The sequence below is a fragment of the Ambystoma mexicanum genome, chromosome 1p (genome assembly GCF_040938575.1).
Source record: "Ambystoma mexicanum isolate Mex_15411 chromosome 1p, UKY_AmexF1_1, whole genome shotgun sequence".
NCBI lineage: Eukaryota > Metazoa > Chordata > Amphibia > Caudata > Ambystomatidae > Ambystoma > Ambystoma mexicanum.
In genome coordinates, this window is record NC_090921.1 from 991,588,152 (window position 1) to 991,609,469 (window position 21,318).

The window sequence follows — 21,318 nt, forward strand, 5'->3', positions numbered from 1 at the left end:
ACTTTCAAAGCAGATTCTAGTTTCCTCAGCTTTGAGGTCTTTCGCGTTAGCTATAGTTTTCCCAGACAACTTTTCTGCCTGCATAGCAAAGTCTTGCTAATGTTTAGTTATACAATCCTTCAGTGTCTTTGGTTTGAAGAGCTTACTGTCAATACACTCACCCGGTTGACCCGCCACATCTCCTTTCCGTGGTGGGGCCAGTGGCGGCTTAGCGATCACCCACGTCGGCGTACACGGATTGTGTCTTTTCGTTTCCTGGGGGCCACCATGTTGGTCACAGTGCATATGCCTCATGGACCAGTGGGCACCTTCTGCGGATGCACCGTTAGGTTGGCTTGTTCCATAGCCATGGAAACAAGTGCACAGTCTCCAGTGTACGCTGCACATAAATCTTGCAAACACCATTCTTAGTGCGTCACAAACTTTTCTTTTGGGGGAAACATTGCAGAGCGCTGTTCAGTTCTTTTTTTCTTACCTGGCTGCTGCCTTATTGCCTGACTGCAACCCCTGTTCGTTCCTACTAGCTGGCCAGTCTGGTACCTTTACATTCATTCTTCCCTGCACCTATTGCTTGAGTGCTGGATTGCTCAGTTCCTTATTCCGCAGCTATACTTTAATTTCCTTTTCTAACTATTCAGACCTCCCGCACTCCATGATTAGCACTGCTTGGTACCACATTGTGAGGAGTCTTCTTTCGTGGTGCTGGGGAACTGCTTCCCCTCTCACTGGTAATCACTTTCTGGTATGGGGTCAGGAGGAGGATTTCCACATCACACTACCTACAGGACCGGGCGGACACCACCTCCAAGTGTTATCCTGGACTGCCATCAACGCCGACACAAGGGTATTCGGTAATTACATGGGGGGTGGGGGGAGGAGAGCGGGTTTCAACTTGGCACACACTTCACACTCATCATAATCCATTAGAAGACAACTGTTGCACACATGGTGTGTGTAATTCCAAGGGAATTTAGCATTGCACGACCGACAAGATTTAAACTGAGTATTCTCCATAGGGGGCGAAGAAAATTAGCAAGCTAAATAGGGTTAAACTATAGAAGTATACAGGTATTCTATAAATAAACCAAAGACAATGATCAATCTTTTCGCCCTCTCCCTTTTGTTCGATTAGAGCACCTTTACGGAGTGATGCGGATATTGACGTTGCAACCTCTGTTCGTATTGATGCTGATGAAATAGTTTCTGCTATTAATGACATTTGAAAGCTCGATGTGTTGTATTAAAATTAGACTTTGCGTTTAACATCCGACTTAAAGGTGGGAAAAACAATCTGAGGACATTGACATACAAGGGATAATGGGTACCCGTAAACAGAATATGGATAATGTTACAGGCAGACCCTGTCAACGCCCCTTTTTCAAATTTGAATACATGATGCTGATTCACAAGCCTCAGAAATATACACAATCACAGTTAGCAAATAGCTGGTAAGAGGAAATCCATACAACTTTAATTTCAATGATCAGGCTCCCTTAGGCACTGAAAGTTATAATGCCGTCAAACTCCTTGGTGCAAGTGCTTTCTGCAGACAGCATTAACAAACACAGCATCCACGGCTTACTGCAGGTGGTGACTTTAATGTTTAACTACAGAATGCATACATACAAGAAGTGGGAGAACTTTAGCCCGAGAACTGGAAAGGCTACAAAACAATACATGGACCAATACATTTACAAACATTCAAAAATCCTTACAAAAACGGCCTGTATTGGTCCACACTTCAATATTTTATATTTGTATTTTTTGTTTAGTTTTATTAGAAACTTAAACTGTGGCCTTTGCGCAGATTGTGGATTCATCAATCATCCCACCTTATAATTTACAATTTTCACACGGGAGGGATAATCCAAATATTTTCTTACTTTACAAAAATTACAAACACTGAGAACTGGAGATTAGCTGCTTCTCTCGACAGGCCGAAGACTAGGGATGAATACTCAGTCGGCAAGAAGGTCAAATCGCCTCACTGCAGTTGGTCTGGCAACAGATAAGGAAGCAAAGTACCCATGCCTATCCACCACACTCACCCATTGCAGATACACCCTCCAATTCCAACAGATTCACTTTTTTTTACAGTTTTTTAAATGTATTTATTTTTTTTAACACAAATTAGTGATTAAAGGTCCAGCCGTACCCTCTTCCCCCCTTCAAAAAGAAAATAAAATAAGTTACATAATATTGAATCCGGCTCTTCAATATTCTTTGGAAGTCTTTGCCTGTAAGAATAAAAGTCCCCCATCCCTTCATGTCCAACCAAGTGCTTGGCATCAGCTGTTGTGTTTCAGTCAAATCTGTGCCAGTATATTTCCCACCCTCAATGTGCACGTATCCCCAAAAAGGAAAAGTCCAGGCTAAAAGTTTCTTTCCGGATCCATGTATTTACACTATTTCAAAACGATATTCACAGCAACTTCTAGATTTTGGCCAAGAGTCAAAATATATTTATATATTTATATTATGTTGATTGAATCATGTCCCCACACGTGGACATGGGGACATCTCCCTCGAAGCTTGGTTCATCTGTACCAAAGAAAGCGAGCTCAGAAAGTCAGGCAGAGTGCAGGCGCCTCTTTCAGTTGACGCTTGATGGATACGGACCTCCAGGCTGGTCCTGCTTACTGCAGGCATTTGCACGAACAAAAGACATGCAGCCCAGTTCCATTTTAACTGGCTCCCGTACCTTCCATTACTTGCTGAGCTTGTTTTTGCCCCATACAGCACTGTGCAACAGACTGGAACAACCTGCAACAGAAATTAACAAGCCGTTAATTGAATGAATTCCATTTGCAATACAATTATGGCTGTACACAAAGGTTAAGCATACAATAGAAGTTCTATTTAAATGTTCAACCTTAAACATATTGGCATCTCCAACATTAACTATTCTATAATTGGATCTTGATTGGTCATCATAAAGGGCCCACTCTGGCCATGTTGAAATTTATAAATTCGATGATTGGCCAGTAAAAGGATGGAGTATAAACATACGTGCAATATTGGGACATCTCTGATGCGGGTCCTGATGTTTGGGAAAGTAATTGTGAAAGTAGTATAAGAATGGTTGGAAGTTGGGAGGGAGGAATGGTTGATGTATTTTAAACTGTTAACGTTTTCGTTATACTATTGTATATTTTTTTAAGTATGAAACCAATAAAACTTTTTAAAAATTAAAAATTCTACAATTAATGCACACATTTCAACACAATCAGCCTCTTATCAGTTAAAATTCCAGAGAACAATGATTTGGGCCTGTATAAAGATGGCTAAGTTGGAAGGATCAGTTTATGGTTCTTTGCTATCTTAAGCATATGAAATATGTATACAATGCTAAATGTACTCTTGCAACCTTGAAGGTGTGGCATTTAAGTATACAAACTACCCAATATGTCAAAGAAGTTAGCTGTCAATTAGCATTGATAAACTGAATAGGGTTATGGGAGTTCCCATGGAATGGAGACGTGACCGGAGCGATAGCAAGCCCATTAAGAAAGTAATGAGTGCAGTATTGGCCCACGTGCATATAGTGCAAACACGCCCTGAATCCCATCAGTTACGCTCCTTCCCCTCAATCCCTGATCCACCAAGAGGAACAGGAGGACCTTTATAACTAGTTTTAGGGTACAAGACGGGTGTAGGAGTAAAGTAGTCACTACAGTGAATAACTAAATTAGTCCTACGTCGCCGTCTCAATTGTTCCATTCGTATGAGAGTATAAAAAGCACAACTTTTTCCTAGGGAAAGGAATATGTTTCTTACCTGTAAAACTCCTGTTCTCCAGCACTGGTTTCTTTCATAGATTAACATGTTTGAAAATTCTCAGCTGTCGGGCTGGGAATCCTCGGTAACATTAAAGCAGTTTATTTGCATTCAAAACTGCAGTCATTTTAGTGTTCTCTTGGAGTCGTTTTAGTTTATCTTGCCCCGCATCCAATAGGCAGTCTTCCTTAGATTCACCCCTGGAGGCCCTCTTTAGATTAGCATAGTGCAAGAACCACCACCATATGCAGGGTAGGTCAGAGGGTCGCATGTAAATCTATGTAAGAATGCTGGAGAAGGAACAAGTTACTTAACTGTAACTCCGGTTCTCCAGCATGGGCCTGGCATGGATTCAAATGCTCATGAATATTCCCAGTCAGGCTGGGTGGGAATCCAGGGCAGACAAGATTGCAAATTCCACTTTAGCCTGAAGACTGCTCATCTCCTCTATAACCAATCACTGTCCTTTGGGTCATACTGCCCACAGCCCATGACAGTCTCCACAAGTTCCCCCCCTGGTGGCCATCTTCATATTTGGTACAGCACGTAAAGTGGCAGTATGAACAAAGAAGAGCCACAGAGGGGAAGATGGGAAGGTGCGCATGAGAATCCATGCCAGGCTCATGCTGGAGAACAGGAGTTACAGGTAAGTAACTTGTTCCTTCTCCAGCATGGGGTCTGGCATGGATTCACATGCTCATGAATGCGATTACACAGTAGTACATACACACACAACCATGGGAGGTGGCAAGGTACCCCTGGAACAGACTCAACTCAAGCAAACAGGTTACGTAGCACTGCTCTAGTTAAACAGCTCCCTTCTCCATTGTCTTACAGTGTGACAAGGGCAGATGCACACACGCAACCAGAGAGGACCCAGGCGTTTTCCACACAGAGCCCCCTCACGTGTTCAAAATGAACCCCTAAAACACGCAGAATAGAAGGTATATATCTCAGGGGTCACGCCCCCGATAATCGCAACTCTTCATAAAGCTACTCTGCTTCTCCTACTGAGTCCACCTTTTCACAGACAGCAGCCCGCAAGCCAAACTGGCCCCCCATGCTCCACCTACCCAGCAACGACGCCCTTCCATCCCATCACAGTGGCGCATTAGAAGCCCCTACTATCTAACAGGAACATCTCTATGTTCTACTCCCATTCCACCCCCCAAACCCCCGAAAGGGAATTCGGATGTCAGTGGTACTTACTTTTATGGTACACCCATCCTCCCAGAGCCTACCCTATGTGTATCTTTTTTTATCTTTTGACCTTCACTATAGTTTACACGTGTGTTCTTTCCTTAGAGACACGATCCAACGCCCAGAAGAAGGCGCCCTGAACTGTAGTTGAAACGTTCATGGACCGAGCAATCACCTAGCTGCAGTGTCCATAGTACATCTAGGGACTTCCACCCCGATGTAGACCCCACCATTGGACACTTTTTGCCTGCAGCCCGACCTACATTAGGTAATAGACGAGGACACATACATGGACTAACTGATGAAGTTGCACCATTTCATTTTGTATATTTGTGTTTAATAAATTTGACAAAATGTCTTTTGAAATGTTTTCTGTATCCACAACAATGCACATAAGTACTGCTTTTGAACTAATTGGCAGAACCCACACATTGCACTGTCGACAATTGTCACAGTCTTACTCTGTTTTTCGTATAAATAGGTTGAGTTAAGCATATGTCGAATTGCTAAGAATGGAATTATTTGCATCATAATGTTTGACCTTATGTAATTAAAAATAGAAATAAAAATGATACAGCCAATTTAAGGGGGCTGTCTTGACAAACAAGTTGTATCTTGCATTACTTGCATAGGACTTCATGAACCTAGAATTATGCTCTGGGTGGGTTCTAGAGGCAGATTAATTCTAGCCAATAGCCCTGATTAATCGCTACATACACCAACCAGGTAGTTGAGGACTGCCTTGTTTTCGTACATTCGAATTTTGAGCCCTTAGTCCTTCCACATAGGGCTTTCCCTCCAGTTAACATTTTTTAAGAGCTTTGGAGCAGACAGACTCCATAGTACATGTAAAATACAAGGAATAGAGTTCCAAAAGACAGAGCCCACAAGTATGAATGAGTGGAAAAAGGCTCCACTCATTCAGGGTCGAAAGAAAAAGGACCAGAAGTCCAGCAAAAAGTGCTGGGGCTCTCACTAGGAGAGGGGATTAGGCATACAAATGAAATCTCCCTAACAAGCGCTCCAGAGACTGAACGAGGGCTGTTGAGACAGCAGCTACATCGTCCCACTGACCACTTGCCGGACAACATTGGCTCGAGAGCCACTCCTGCATAGGGTGCATGCACAGACAGACGTGTGAAACCAGGAAGATGTAGAATGCCCTCATCCCAGCAGCCACATGGCTTTCTGTATGGTTACTCGACTGGCTACTGTGAGAAACCTAGAGCTGTCTCACTCGCTAGCCCCCAGGGATCTGTCGTCCAGGTGGCCAGGGCATGGCCATCGCTATTGAATCCAGTTCCTAGGGGTGGACCAGTGCAGGAGGATCACCTGGATGGGGGGTGCTCGGGGAGTGGAAGTGGGATGCTGACCGGCAAGAAGCTGTATTCTCATTCTTTTAACACCTTTTGCCCATCCTACCACATATGATTCTCCAAAACTCGACCCCCCACCCCCTTCCCAACACAAACACTTTCTCGCGACACGAAAGACAACAAATTTAACACCAAAGCAGTTTACCTGACATGTCCCAACACAAAGGTCAGGCAATGAACAGAACCACACACACCGTTCCTTTCCCCTCAGGGATAAAAGGTGCAGCATGAGAGCACACTATGGGCAAGGTTGGCCGCACAACGACACAGCTATCCCAGGGCGGCAGTTCAAGACGAGGAGAAAGGCGGCAAGAACCGAAGGGGCGAGGAGAGAAACAACCTTGCCCTTTTCGACCCAGACCCACAAAGCCTCTGTGAAAGGAATCATAAGTCTGCTAACAATAGCCAGCTTGTGTTGCAGCAGATGTCAACAGTACACAGAGCCCCACTACACTGATACACGACAGGGAGAGATGCTTGCTACCGTGGTACCGGCCTTGACTCCAGAGACAAGAAAAGTCAAGCGGTTCATCACAGCCAGTGAGTCGAGGGGAGAACCAATAAGAAACCGAACTGTGCTGAACGAAAGTACAAATGGCAAATTGAGGGAAAAGCAAAGAACTGTTAACTCCTCAGAGGAAAACCCGCTGTAGAGGGGTCCGGCACCACGTGGGTGCTCACTGGAGATACTTTGGTTGATTCCCCTAGTGTTTAACCCACCGATACCAGAAGGCCTTCGGAGAGCCGCAAGGAAAAGGTCAAAATGATCAAACAGTGGTCAAGCAAAACCCCCTGTACAGTCTAAAGTCTTTGACCGGAAATTGGAAAGCTAATGAAAGTGAATCCCAGAGTAAGAAAGTAAAAGGGAACTGAGCGGTTTGCAAACGTGAACCTAACAGAGGAATGCCTGCAGAACGGGGTGAAGCATGATGTCCCCATGAACATCGCGTTGGCCATAGTGAACCCAATGGAGGGAGGCTAACATTCTAGAAGGCTGTGAGCCCGGAAGAGGGGGGATCCAGGGGTGAAAAGCCATCACCCAATGACACGTGAATGCAGCAGATGAAATATTTTTTAATACAAGCCAGAATGAACCCCACCGAGGGAGGCTGACATTCGAGAGGGGTCTGAGCCCAGAAGAGGGTGACCCAGGGGTGACAAATCATCACCCAAAGGGAAACCAGAAAGGAATTTTTGTTAGTTATTTTGAATAGACCTGGCCCTCGGAAGCGAGAGACTTAACCACTGAAGGTCCTGAAATCGCTAGGAGCTTTTGTGGATCTGAGCACGGAAGAGGGAAATCTAGGGGTGACAAATCACCCCATGTACATGCGGAAAGGAACATTGTTATTTTGAACACATCAGGCCCTTGGAGGCAAGAGACTTTTTGTAGAAAAAGAGACTTAACCACCGAAGGTCCCGATACCGGAGAACGAAACTGTAGTCTCGTGCTGGGAAGGCTCGAGAGTGTGCTGTGCTCCGGAGTCCTGCCTTGTCCCATTCTCAAAACATGGAGAAGGGAGCCCCCGGCTACTACATCCCGACTTATCATTTGTGAACATTTCTTTCTTTCTTGTGAACAGTATCCCACATCTTAGGCATTTTTACAAGCTAACTATACAGTTTAATAAACACCCTTGAAGTCTGATCACTTGCGTCTGTCTTGATGGTTGCCACCATGAGTTCCTTACACTACATACAGAGTGATCTGGAACAACATGTTTTTAACCCTCTCATTAGAGGGGAAGATGAGTCTGTCTTCTGTTCAAATTAGTGCTCCTAGAAATTGTTTGACTTGGCTGGGGACCAGACGGGACTTTTTCCATTGAGAACCCCAGGTTGAACAGGAGATCGAGTCTTTTGGGTGTTCTGCAGACACGTCTGGTAAGAGACTCCCGTTATGACCCAGTCAAGGAAAGGGTACACTGGACTGGACTGCCTGCGCAGTTGAGCTGCCGCCAATGCTAGAACCTTTGTAAACACCCTTGGAGGGAAGGGGAGGCAATACCGAAGTAGAGTACCTTGAACTGATGGTGCTTTCTATCTTGAACCGGAGGTACTTTCTGTGAGCTGGCAACATTGAAACATGAAAGTATGCATCTTTCATATCCAATGTGGCCATGTAATCCCCCTGTTGTAGCAGTGGGATTACCTCCTGTAGAGTTGTCATCCTAAACTTTTGAGGTTCGACATACTTGTTTGCAGGATGCAGATCTAAAACAAGGCGCATGGTTAGATCCTTTTTGGGTACAAGGAAGTATATTGAATAAAGACACTTGTTTACCTGAAGGTCTGGGACGACCTCTATGGCACTCTTCTGAAGCAGGATCTGGATTTCTTTTAGCAGGATGAGTAGATGTTCTGGTGACAACCGTCTGCTCGTTGGTGGGAGGTATCAGAATTGTTGCAGGACCTGTATGCAATAACCGCCGCTGACAGTTTTGAGTACCCACTGATACGAGGGGATGCCCTCCCATGCATGGGTAAAAGTTGTTCATCAAGCCCCTACCCAGGAAACATGCAAGGGGCCCTGCACCACTTGCTGAGACATGGGAGCCTCTGGCTGCCAAGCTTGTCCCTCTACCCATGCCACGCCAAAATCCCCACTGTTAAGCGTTTGAAAACTGCTGGAAGTGCCTTGTCCAGAATACCAAGGAAACCCTCCTGTTCCGCAGTTCCCTTGAGAGGAGCAGGAAAAGGATTGCCTGCAAAAGTATCGTCAAGGGGTAAAGACTTCCCGTTGCGGAAAAGGTTTGGCGGAGATCTGTGACTTCAGCGTTTTGTGTTATTTATTGAAAATTTGTATGGCGCCTATAGACAAGTGTTTCCATGTGCCACAAGACAAGATGGGGGTGGTTGTGGGGGGTAAACAAGAGAATAACAAAATACAGATATATTGCCCTTGTGACAATCCTACTGTGCAAGTGCTTGAGACAGTGGTAAGTGCTTGGGGTGATGGTGTAGAGGGAGAAGAAGTGCAGGAGTGGGGCAGCCCCAGGAAAGGGGGCAGGGAAGTGATGAAGGGGGCCAAGAAGACAAGTGCTAGGGTGCTAGGGGGAAAAAAGGGGGACAGGGAGGAGTGCAGTGGGCAGGGTGGACCAAGTTGGGCTAGTCCAGGAAAGGGAGCTCAAGGGCAAGTACTGGCAAAGGATACGGGGGGGTGTGGGACTGGTGAGGGTTGGTCTGGCCCCTGTATGAAACTGAAGGGACGAGTCCCCAATCGAATCGTAGTGGCAGAAGGAGAGTTAGCACGGGGGAGGTGGGAAATCGAGATGGAAGGAAGGAGAAGAAAAGGAAAGTCTTGAGAAGCTTTGGGAACTTAGAAGATCCGGCTCATGTCGGTGGGCGGGGCTGGAGGGGAGGCAGGCCGTTCCAGAGGGAGGAGCCAGCTGCAGAAAGGGATCTCTCCCAATCTCTGCAATGAGAAAAGTTTGACCTGCAGAGAGGTGGAGCCAGAGGACTGAAGGACTCTGGTCAAGAGGTTTTTAGGGAGGGAGAGCTGGATGTAAAGAGGCTGCAGGCCCCAAAAGGCCTTGTGGATGATGGAGGGTCTTGAATTTTATCCTTGCGGTCACCAAGAGCCAGTGGAGAGATTGGAGGGCAGGAGAGATGCAGTCCCTGGGCATGAGGCAAAGGATAAGTCTTGTAGTCCTATTCTGGATTAGTTGGAGGGGGCGAAGAGAGGAAAGAGGCATACTGAGGAAGAGGCTGTTGCAGTAGTTACGCCTAGAGAGAACTAGGGATCTGGCGACATTGAGCTTCTGGGGGAAGGTGAGAGAAAGGTAGAATGCCTCCGATAAGGTGGACCTGAAAGTTGGACTTAAGTTCTGAGGTGAGGAGCAAAAGCGAGGAGTCAAAGATTAAGGTTTTTTTGTCTCACAGGTAGGTGATGGATGGGACCCAAGGAGTCTGGCTCTAGAGGGGGGCAGGGAGTGGGACAAGGAGCAGGTCTTCCAAAGAGTAGGATCTCTGTCTTACTGGCATTAAGACAGAGATCATTGGCAGACTACCATGCGTGAACAGAAGGTATGAGGGAGGAGGAGGTAGAGGATGGCAGCTTAAAGGAGAGCTGTGGGTCATCTGCATAACACTGGAAATGAGGTGAGAAATTATAAGTTACTCACCGTAGCGACTAACGTAGTCCTTAGTCCCATTTCCTTCATACCACAAGGGCGTCCCCTTCCAACAGGCGGGAGATAGAACCTTTACCAGAAAAAAACTTCCCCTTTAAATTTAGAGGCGGGCAGGGGTGCGGCCCTGGGAGCATGCCTTGCCCTGACTCCGGCGCCACACCTCAGTCTCCATAGACGCGTCCACAATAGCTAATATTGCCTAATGACACCAGTATTATCAGGGGGGAGGATGGTGGGACATATGGAGGAAAGGGCACTAAGGAGTAAGAGTATGTTAGTCACTACGGTGAGTAACTTAATTACTCTTACGTCCTGTCCCCTTTCCTCCATACTGCATGGGCGATTACAACTGAATGTAGCCCCAAGGTGGAGAGGAGACCCTCCTTAAGCAAATAGGTTCCTGAGAACCGCCTGTCCGAAATCTGCATTAGATCTAGAGCCGGCACCCAAACAGTAATGCTTGCAGAAAGCCCAGGGAGTGGCCCACGTGGCCGTCCTGCTGATGACCTGCCAAGGGACATGACGGTGGAATGCGATGGCTGTTGCCTTGGCCCTGACTGTGTGGGTGTGCATGTTGGCCGGAAGCGGCTTGTGCTGGCCCTCGTACGCTTCTTTGATGGCCGAGACCATCCAGCAAGATATGGAGGCCCGATAGCCTGGTTTTACACCTCAGAAAGTGACAAACAGGGCGTCCGATTTGCGGAAGCCATTGGTTCTATCCAGGTAGAATTTCAGGGCGTCATTAGGATCGGCACCTTGGGCAGAAATGCTGGGTGTGTCCGCAGGACTACTTAGTCCCTGTGAAAGGTAGTATATGGTTCTGAGGCGACCAGTGCCTGGATTCCGCTGACTCTGCGAGCCGAGGTGAGGCTGACTAGTAAGGCCGTCTTGATGGTGAATAGCCTGATGTCCGCAGATGCCAATGGCTCAAACTGTTTGTGCGCCAGGGCGCCCAAGACTATGTTCAGGTCCCACACGGGGCGCAGCCTCTTTATGGGCTGGTAGAGCCTTGCAAGCCCAGTCAAATATTTCTTGACAATAGGATTGGAGGAGGAGAAGATCCCCCCCCCCGCCCTCCTCCAATTTCATGTAAGCCCCGATGGCTGCAAGGTAAGTGTGGCAGGTGTCCACCTGCACGCCAGAGTGGGCGAGGTGCGCAGAGGAGGAGAGCACATCGCCCAAAGTACATGCCATGGGGTTGATTTCCTTGGAGTCTGCCCAGTGGCAGAACATGGTCCATTTACTCTTATACAGGGCCCTGGTAGACTTGCTCCTTGCGTCCTGTATGATTTCCAGATTCGCCTGGGAGAGGCTGAGGTGCTGTAGCGTTACCGGCTCAGGAACCACGCTGTGAGAGCCAGTTTCTGTGGCGCGGGATGGAGGACCCCGTCCCCTCGCCCCCTCCAAGCCCCGACCCTGCTGCACCAGAAGATGTGCTGGGCCTGTCAGGAGGTGGATCGGAGGCATCTTCGAGAGGCTGAGCAGCTCAGAGAACCATGGCCGGGCCGGCCACCATGGAGCTATTAGAATGATATTGAGCTGGCGAGACTCCTTGATCTTGCAAATCACTTTGTGAATGAGTGGAGTGGAGTGGACGGGAAGGCGCATGCAGTCATGCTGTTCCACTGAATCCGAAATGCATCGCCCAGGGAGCCAGAGCACTGTCCCTGCCAGGAGGCGAACTGAGGGCACTTCTTGTTGTGCTAGGTGGCAAAGAGATCCCTGCACTCTGAGGAGGGCAGCCACAGTACTCATGAGTCTGGTAAAGACCCTGGGGGCAGAGTTGAGGCCGAAAGGAAGGACCTTGTATTGGAAATGGTAGCTCATGATCCTGAACCCATAGGAAAGAATGACAATGACACTAGAGCTCGGTATGCTCTCACCAAGACAGATACACACTCACCACCAAGGAGGTGACAACCTTGTGGATCAGCTCTGTACTGAAAAGTGCAGCATCCTTTTTGATCCCTCTGTAGGGTATGGAAATATATCCCTGGCAGTCTATGGAGGAGACAGCAGTTTCGGCCTCTTCCGATCCTTACTTCAAAGTATTGACATCTGAATTGGTGGCTGCAACTGACACCTGTCAGATGAGATTAGACCCTGTTCTGAATTGGAGATAGGATCTCAGAAATACATATCTGGATGATATGGCAGATTCAACCCCCTCTTGGAAAGAACTGGGAGTAGCTCAAGAGTCTGGGTGTTCGGACCTTCAGCAGTCCAACTTTTTTAGGGCGACAACTGTTGGGGCTGATTTTCTATACTCCGACATGGTGGACAGATGTATAGAAGGCCAACCTATATTGTGACGGGGACAACTCTGGGAGCTGTAGCCAAACCAGCTCAAGGTAGCAGTGGCAAGAGGTCTAGGCTAAGTCTCAAGAGGTGGTGAGCTCATAAAGGGTCCACAATAAGTACACCCAATGGAAGTCACGAATTACACTTAGAAAGTATAAAAATAGAGTTATTCATGGCCAAACACTATGAAAAATGACTATTAACAGGTAGAAGTATATTACACAACACTATATATATGTATTCTATTATTAGTCACAAGTGTACTGCTGTTTGGCTGGCTGTGTAGGACCTCTGGATCTCTCCGATCCGTAAGAGGAAGTCATCCATCTACACTATGCAGTGAAACAGTCAATCGAACTCCGTCTGTTGCCTTGCCGGCCCGCCCCCTCCTTCCCTCCTCCCCCCCCCCCTCACCAGCAAGCCTACAACTTTGCCGTGCCCACGCGCCAAGAGGAGTGCTTGCGATTGTGTACATTACTATCACCTTACTCACTCTGACCCACAAATAGTAAGTAACTTGACTTGGGGGCGTTGTAACGACCTACAAGAATCAGCTGCTCTGCCTTGTACGGCGCTATTGTATGATGCGGGTCGAATAATGCTCACACGCCTGCTCTGTATGATTAGAACTGTTAAAATGATTAATGTTTGAATTCATAGCATTTGAATCTACCGCGCAAACATTCACCCAGTCTCGCCGCACAGTTGCGGAACGCGACTGACAACTTATTCTCCTTGACTCACTCTGTAGCGCTTAATGATATATTGAGCGATTAATGCGCCAAGGAAATTGAAAGAGCACTTTAAAATCCGATTGAACTATCGGAATTTAATGATATGCGCTTTGTGGGGGAATTGAAGTATCACGTACCTAATTGCCTTTTACAATTTTGTTCTGGACTTTGTGAGATTGAGGGAGTGCGTGATTATTTAGGGGCAATTGAATAGGCCAAATCCATAGTATGGTGGGTACCTTAAGGAGTGGCAAGACTTGTAAAAAATTACCAATCAAAAGGGCCTTGCCACCAAACAATACGTTTGGATCTGTGAATGCCCCCATTCTTGAAGCAAACATTTTCAATTCTTCACTACCCCATCTAACAAACAACCCATGAATAGCTGAGTCACATACTAGTTGTAATTCGAACAATAAACTTGAAAAGAACACTCAAGACTTTGCACTGGCATATATGCATGCGCAGGTACACGCACCTCAAGAAGGATCACAAGAAACATATTTCCTCTTAAAGTCGTTCAGGACTTAAGATTTTTCAGTTCAGCAGAGTTTCTCGAGTATCCAAGAAAAAACCTGGCACCTCAGTACCACGAAGTGTGAAACGGAGACGCCATTCAAACCACTATAGGACACCTCCACGATGGCACCGGCTGTAATGGCCGAACTCGATAAGCACGTCTCTCGCTTGGCACATCCACATCAATAAGTGCGAGGGGGGCATTGACAATGTTCACTTTCACAAATTCAAACAAACTGACACTGGCTTTTTTTCCCTAGGTACTCAGCAGGTGGTATCACAACCAGCCAATATACACTGAACTGCTAGTCGGTTGTCCATAGACTCTGCCTCAATTGTAAGTCCGGTATACAATACCAAGCCACAGATTTGCTCCAGCCCTACTCTTCTGCTCCCGATCCCTCCTTATGAACACAAAGCCTTGCAGATTGCTTCTAATGTCTTTGCTTCACAAAATCTGATGACCGCTGAAGCATCATTACAGTATTGACAAGCATATTAAACCTTTTAGATGAGGACCATGACAGAACCCATTATAACAAAGTAACAAAACATCAGCTTAGCTGATATAATCACTAAATTGAACATATTAGAAGGGTTAGTATGCGCATAGGAAAGATTTATGGCCCTCAATTCCATTAAAATAGTAAAACCTATTATAACAGAGTATGCAAACACTTTTCAGCACTACATGTGACAGATAATCTCAAATGAGCTTGTCTCAGAACTATCCAAATTCTTTAGGGGAAGATGTACGCTCAGGTATTACCCAATGGTCCTTCCAATCAGTTGGAACCCAATTAAGACAGCATCATACTGTTGAGAAATACTGTTAGTCAACACAGATAAAATTGAACAGTTAGAGCGCTTACTCAATACGATCCAAATGGCACCCTGCTCAGAGAAAACAATGCTTGCCCTCACAAGTACTGACTTAAACTTCCAACGGTTTAACAATCCGGACAGTCCCTCCACACTCCCTGATATCAGAACAGGAAGATAGAGCAACGTAGGACAATTCTGAAGTACAGGGCGACCTTATGAGCACATGTGAAGAAATACCACACAGACACTTCTCATCCCGTCATGAAAAAAGGATGTTTGCTAGAGCACTGAAGAGAAGAGCCACGAGACGTCTAAAGCACCAGCAGGGAGAAAATAAACCTAAAAAACGTCCCCCAAAACAAAAAACCACAACTCTAATATAAGAGACATCTGTAGCCTATCCCTGGAAGAGGGGGCGCTTGACTTGACAATTGGATGAGGAAAGCCAGGCGGCCCTCGACCTAAAGGTGAATCCATCTAAAATAGCTAAAATCGATGACAAAATTGACAGGACCTCAAATCAAAATATAAAGAAATAAAAGGGGGACAAGCAGAACCTGTCATTTCGGCAGAAACCAAAATGTCTAGTCCAAAATCAATAAGAGAAGATGTGAGCGATCATGTCCCTCTACCTCAGACAGATGCCCCGGCGATGACTAAACAAACGTGCTTATACATTTTCTTCCCGCTGTCTAAAACTTTTAAGACAACCACAAGTAGACCAATTACAAATTCTGCAACATTAAATCCACTTACTCCAACACCCCTTAACAACTCGAATTGTCCTCCACAAGCAACTAATGCTGACAAAATTGATTAGCCATCACCTCCAATACCACATTCGGTAGAGAACATCCAGATTCCAATTAAACCCTCTAGTGACATAATAGCGAAGAGCGCAATAACAGCTTTTCCGGGTAAGGAAGCTAGACTAGAATCCATCACGGATGATGCTGAGGTAATGATTAACAATAACACTGTAGTGGGTTGGCTGAGTAACATTCCAACAACTTTAGTAGATCTTGCATGATACAGATTTTCAGGGAAATACCAGCACTCAGAATTTTAAACACCAACGATATTGACTGGGTCACCCACACCCAGTTTAATAACACATGATCTGTCAGTTCCATTTGGTCATAACTACAAAACTTATATGGAACCACAGGTCTGATTTTATCCTACTTGGTCTGACTGCCCATATATTTATATCTAAAGAAGCAGCCACTAAATTTGAGATCAGTGACAAAGAACCTATAGTGCTGACCAATCATGTTGGCGCTAACCAAATACTACATTCTGAAAATATATCTGCTTTAGAACAGCTTGCGTCCTTTTCATCAGTAAGTAGGATTGGTTGTGGCTCTCTACACTGGCCCACAGCCTGAGACCAACTACCAACTCCAATGTTCCAACGTAGCTACTTTAACATACAAATAGCATCATGGAACTCTTGTGGATATACAAACTTTATGGCGTGGATTAATTCCTCATGCCATACTCAGAAACCTTCAATTATCCTATGTCAGGAAACCATGAATTTAACACCAATGGTTATACAACTTTTTCAGAAAAAAGCCAAAAGGGGGCTGGTTGGTAGGTCATATCAGGGTCAGGGGGCTCAATGGGGGGGTGGTATCTATGTTGGTTAACAATGCTCTAGACGCCCCGTTAAAAGTAATCACAGCATTTGAAGACAGCTTGGCCATTGAACTGGGGATGACGAGGGCAGGCCATGATGTATACCTTATATCTTTATATTGGAACCCGGTTGAATACTTGGCACTTTGGGACATTCATTTTGTGGCTTTTGATCCACCTGCCTTACACTATACTTAGCATAGTGGGAAAAAAAAACTTCCTACGTTAATTATTTTGCAGTTTCTTCTAACCTCGTTCCATTCTGCAAATCAGTAACTACAACGGACCTCGGCATGGGAGACCACATAATTATTTCCATGTTGATTGATCGTGCTACCCCTTTATTACAGATGGTACCCAGTCTTCAACTGATATCCATAGATCGCCCAATATTTCAATTCGATGGAACTCCTATTTATGTTATAAATTGAATAAAATGATATCTGACGAATTCATATAACAATTATGCTAACCCGCGCCACTCAAACTTTACAGAACGTGAGGAAAGGCTCAATCAAATTATAAAAAGAGCTTTGAAAAGTCTGGTCGAAAACAATATAAAAAAATGAATTCCTAGGGTATATCAATTTTATCCAATAATTAGAGACTTCAAAAAGCTTAAAAATAGAATGCTCTGCCAGATCAAAATACTGGACCTTTCAAAAGAAAACTATCTACAGAAGAAAAAACATATGCAATCGCTATAGGAATAGACGCCATATTGCGAATAAGAACTCACTAATTAAGGAAAACCAAAACATTGTGTATAATCTTAGCAATAATAGAAGATTGATTTGGACGGTCCTTAATCAAGTAGTGTCTCCTAAACTGGACTTGCTAGCAACACCCATTTCAGTGGACTACATTTTTCTCAGAAAAATACAAAATTCCTGACAACTTTCAAGATTTAATGGGTAACATTGAACCGCGCGCGCTCAGTAGTGTTTGTCCTTGCACAAGGGACGATGTGGAATGGGCAATCTTGAGACTCAATCCCTCTACAGCATCAGGGCTGGATGGTATTTCATCCTGTGTGTTAAAGAATGCACCAGCTTTTTAGGCATCAATCTTGAAGATCAAATTCGACATCTATTGCTCGAATACGATTCCCAAATCATGGCTAAATGCTAGAATAGTTCCAATCTTTAAAAAAGGCAGTCCGGCAGATCCAAACAATTAGAGCGCAATTGCTCTTACAGATGCTCCAGCAAAAGTATTTTCTAGTCTACTACTGAAAGAAATTGATCACCACATGAGGCGGAATCGCACTCTGTCCCGCTTCGAGACCAGATTCAGACAACAGATGGGGAAGGCCCTGAACACCACTATCCTGGCACAAATACTCGCAAAGAGTAAGGCATGTAATACAGGTTCAGTTTACATGGCCATGCTTGATCTGTCTACTTTTGACTGCGTAATTCGGAACCGGTTGTGGACTAAGATGCTGTATGCCAGCTTTCTCAATCAACTGTTAAATCGAATAATCAAACTTCATGAAAACACAACTTACTCTATTAGAGTAAATCCGCAAGGGGCACTAACCTCCCCTATACCAACTGGGATAGGCGTTAAAACAGGGGTGTAACCTAGCAGCGGTATTATTTAATCTTTACCTTTCAGACATCGATAAATTATGGACATATTCAAATACATTTCTAGTGAGACTTGGAAGCCTCAACGTACATTGGTTAGCATTTGCTGACGACATCTTACTATTTCATAGAACTCCCTTCAGCCTACAACAAAAAAAATATTTTGCCCAATACGCACAAGACAACCTTCTTCTGTCAAACCCTTCAAAATCTAGGATTATTGTGTTTAATAACTTAAGAGAAAAATCTTAGCGTATAAATGGCACCTTGATGGCTCATGTATTGAATGAGTTACAACGGTAAGATACCTTGGCTATGATCTGAGTAACGTGTTCTTTTGTGATGTGGAAGCAGTCGCTTGCTCTCAAAGCAAATTTAGCCATCTCCCAAATGAAGATAATATACAGATGGTTTTGTAAATTTTCTATGATTCCTCTCAAGAGTTCTACTCCCTAAAAGTCGAAGCAACGATCCTATATGGATTGGACATGTACTTAACAGACATCGATACAATTTTGGACCAGCTCCAAGGCAAGAGCTGGAAGCAGACCAATCTTTACCCAATCCAGTACTACTTCACGAACTTAGCCTGATTTCACTATCGGCAAGATACAAATGGAGGCGATTAACTACCCATGCAAAAAATGCTAATGCCCCCTAAGAATTCCTTGCCAGCAGCAAAAGAAATGTTCATTGAATAGTAACATTTTATAACATTAACCAGCTGCTTCATCAGGTCGACGCAAATTCTGAGCACCTCTTTATAAGACCTGCCTTTGTGAAAAAGAAATTACATGAATATGACTGGTTCAAAACAATTGACAGCATTGGTAAATAAAAACTTTACAAAGAAATTGCACATTTTATGACAAAAACAACATCTCGTCATTTATATCTTGTGCTATTTCCATGCAATAAAGCTTGTGACCTGTACATACGATTCAAATCAAATCAATTCCATTCTTACGAACGGATAAAACAATGGAATCGGGCATCCAAAGAAGACTCATCCCAAAACTGTTGATTCAGAGAAGCACATGACTAAAGGGAAACACAAACACCTAGTAATATACTGTGCTCATTTCAATTTGCACAGGAAGCAACAATTTGGTAATAACAATTAAGGGTACGGTTATGGACCAGGTGTATGTGATGCACGAGCACATCACTAGTGCTATCACTAAGTAGGGTGCTGGAGACCATCAATAATTAATTACAAAAGAAACTACAGGAAGCATAACAAACCAAAATTGACCTGTTAAGAGTGTTTGAATAGATCAAATGCGAGTTGCATACGAGCTTGAACTGAGGAGTAGAACTTGTGGGGGAAATGCTTACACTCCCCACCAGTCAAGCGTACTGCATTGTACAATGATAAGTGACCACAAGTGATAAGTTACTGATAGTAACTAAGTAACACGGCATGGGGAAACAATGTTTCCCAGTACTGACAGCCTGAAGGAAATGTCAGTTTCCCCATAACAGATGAGCAAAAGACAGTGTAGTGAAGCTTAACGGTTCATTTCACTACAAAAAGTACAGGCCAGGATAAAAAAATAAAAGCAAAAGGTTCAATTGTCAAACTGAACAGGAGTCATTGCCTTCCTTTGGTCTAAGTGGAGGCAAGATGAAAACTCTCGTCAGTGAAGTACAGGATGCACAGAACTGAGCAACCCCCACTACCAAAGCCCAAGTGAGGACTTTCCTGGGCGTCACTAGAAAACACAGAAGAAAAGTGGCAGACTATAGAAATATAGCTGTCCCTCTGACTGTCCCAACTACTTCAAGGGGACCTAACCAATTCCTATGGCCCCTGGAGTGTGAAGCCCAAATCCCTAGATCAATCCCTGGTTTAAGGGCACCTGATTGAAAGAGAACTTTCATAGTGCAGGCAGATGCCTATGACACTGGGATACTTGGCAAAAGTTCACAGCTTGATGACAAAGGTGAGGCACAACATATCACATCAGCTACCAGTTTAGGAGTGGAGGACTCAGGTGGCGTAGGGTGGAGAAGATATGTTTTTCCATCATATGGTGCCTTAGGAAGTTGAGGTCTTACCTCTATGGGATTCACTTCACTGTGTATGCACACCCTAAGACTTTGAAGTGGTTGGTGGGTGTTAAGGGGGAAAATACAAAGTGGCGCAGGTGGTTAATGAGTCTACAGGCCTTGAACTTCACTACCAAATTTAGCAATGCGTATGAGCTGTCCAACTGGGATAACTGACTGGAACAGACTACCCATCCAGGGGTGGATTATTTCCCCATGTACCTAATAGGGGAGGGGCGAATGTTAGGAAAGGATTTCTCTTTACAGCAACTTTCCTTCCATTTCTATGCCCCACCAAACCCCTAACATTTTACTTTTACGTTTTACCTGACCTGATCTTTTTGCAATGAAGCTTTAAGATTCACTACACTGTGTCATGGGGAAACCGATAAGTCCTTCAGACTAGCAGTACTGGGAAACCTGGTTTCCCTTAGTCTTTGTTACTTTGTTGGTAACCTATCACTTTAGTAACTTTCTATCATTGCACAATGCAGTACAATGGGATATACTTTGTATTGCCCTAGATTAACACTCAAGTTTTGGTTACTCTAGGTGTACTAAAAGGACAAGATGGTGGCAGCAGTTACTTTTTGCTATTTTTTGGTGTATTTCGTTTTAGCCTTACCGCGTTTGGCTACTAACTGTGGCTAGTGGTCAAACATGGCCATGCCACAAGGTTTTCCGCTTGTCCTTTGGCCATCTTGCCTTTTACTCTTCTTCCTCTCCTGTTAGGCCAGGAAAATCCTTATATTGACTTCCAGTGCCTGGGAAAGCAGAGGCTTTCGGCGGGATAATGGAGGGCTATGGTTGTTTGCCGTCAGGAAGTGGATTGGGACTGTCTGGTCCCAATCCACAAACTGGTTTCGGTGTGTCAGAGTGGTTTGCATGAATTTTGATGCCAGTGGTCCCCACTGGACCACTGCTGGTGTGTGCGTGGGCCAGATATGACACTGGCTAGTGGGAGTTTCTGCTCTTACCTGGCTTTTAGGATAAGAGGAGCCCTGCACCTACTCTAGAGAGATACTGGAAGAAACCAAAGGAGCCAAGAATCCTATCCAGCTGCAAGGCAGACGAGGTGATCAGAGACGCATTGGAAGGCGGCCTGGTGACCAACATCTGCTGCTGTCCTAGTAGAGCCCTGTTTTGTGGAAGATCTCAAAGTCTTGCA

General features: G+C 45.0%; 1 protein-coding gene across 7 annotated transcripts in view; it reads right to left on the reverse strand.

Moving 5' to 3' along the window:
- Positions 1-1,578: 1,578 nt before the first annotated feature.
- CNOT1 (CCR4-NOT transcription complex subunit 1) overlaps positions 1,579-21,318 on the reverse strand; it is a 2,171,110-nt gene continuing 2,151,370 nt past the window's right edge. For all 7 annotated transcript variants that reach the window (XM_069654650.1, XM_069654658.1, XM_069654642.1 and 4 more), the window contains one exon: positions 1,579-2,763. In XM_069654650.1, coding sequence (XP_069510751.1) covers positions 2,685-2,763 — 79 coding nt within the window. In that variant the 3' untranslated portion in view covers positions 1,579-2,684. The remainder of the gene's footprint in view (positions 2,764-21,318) is intronic.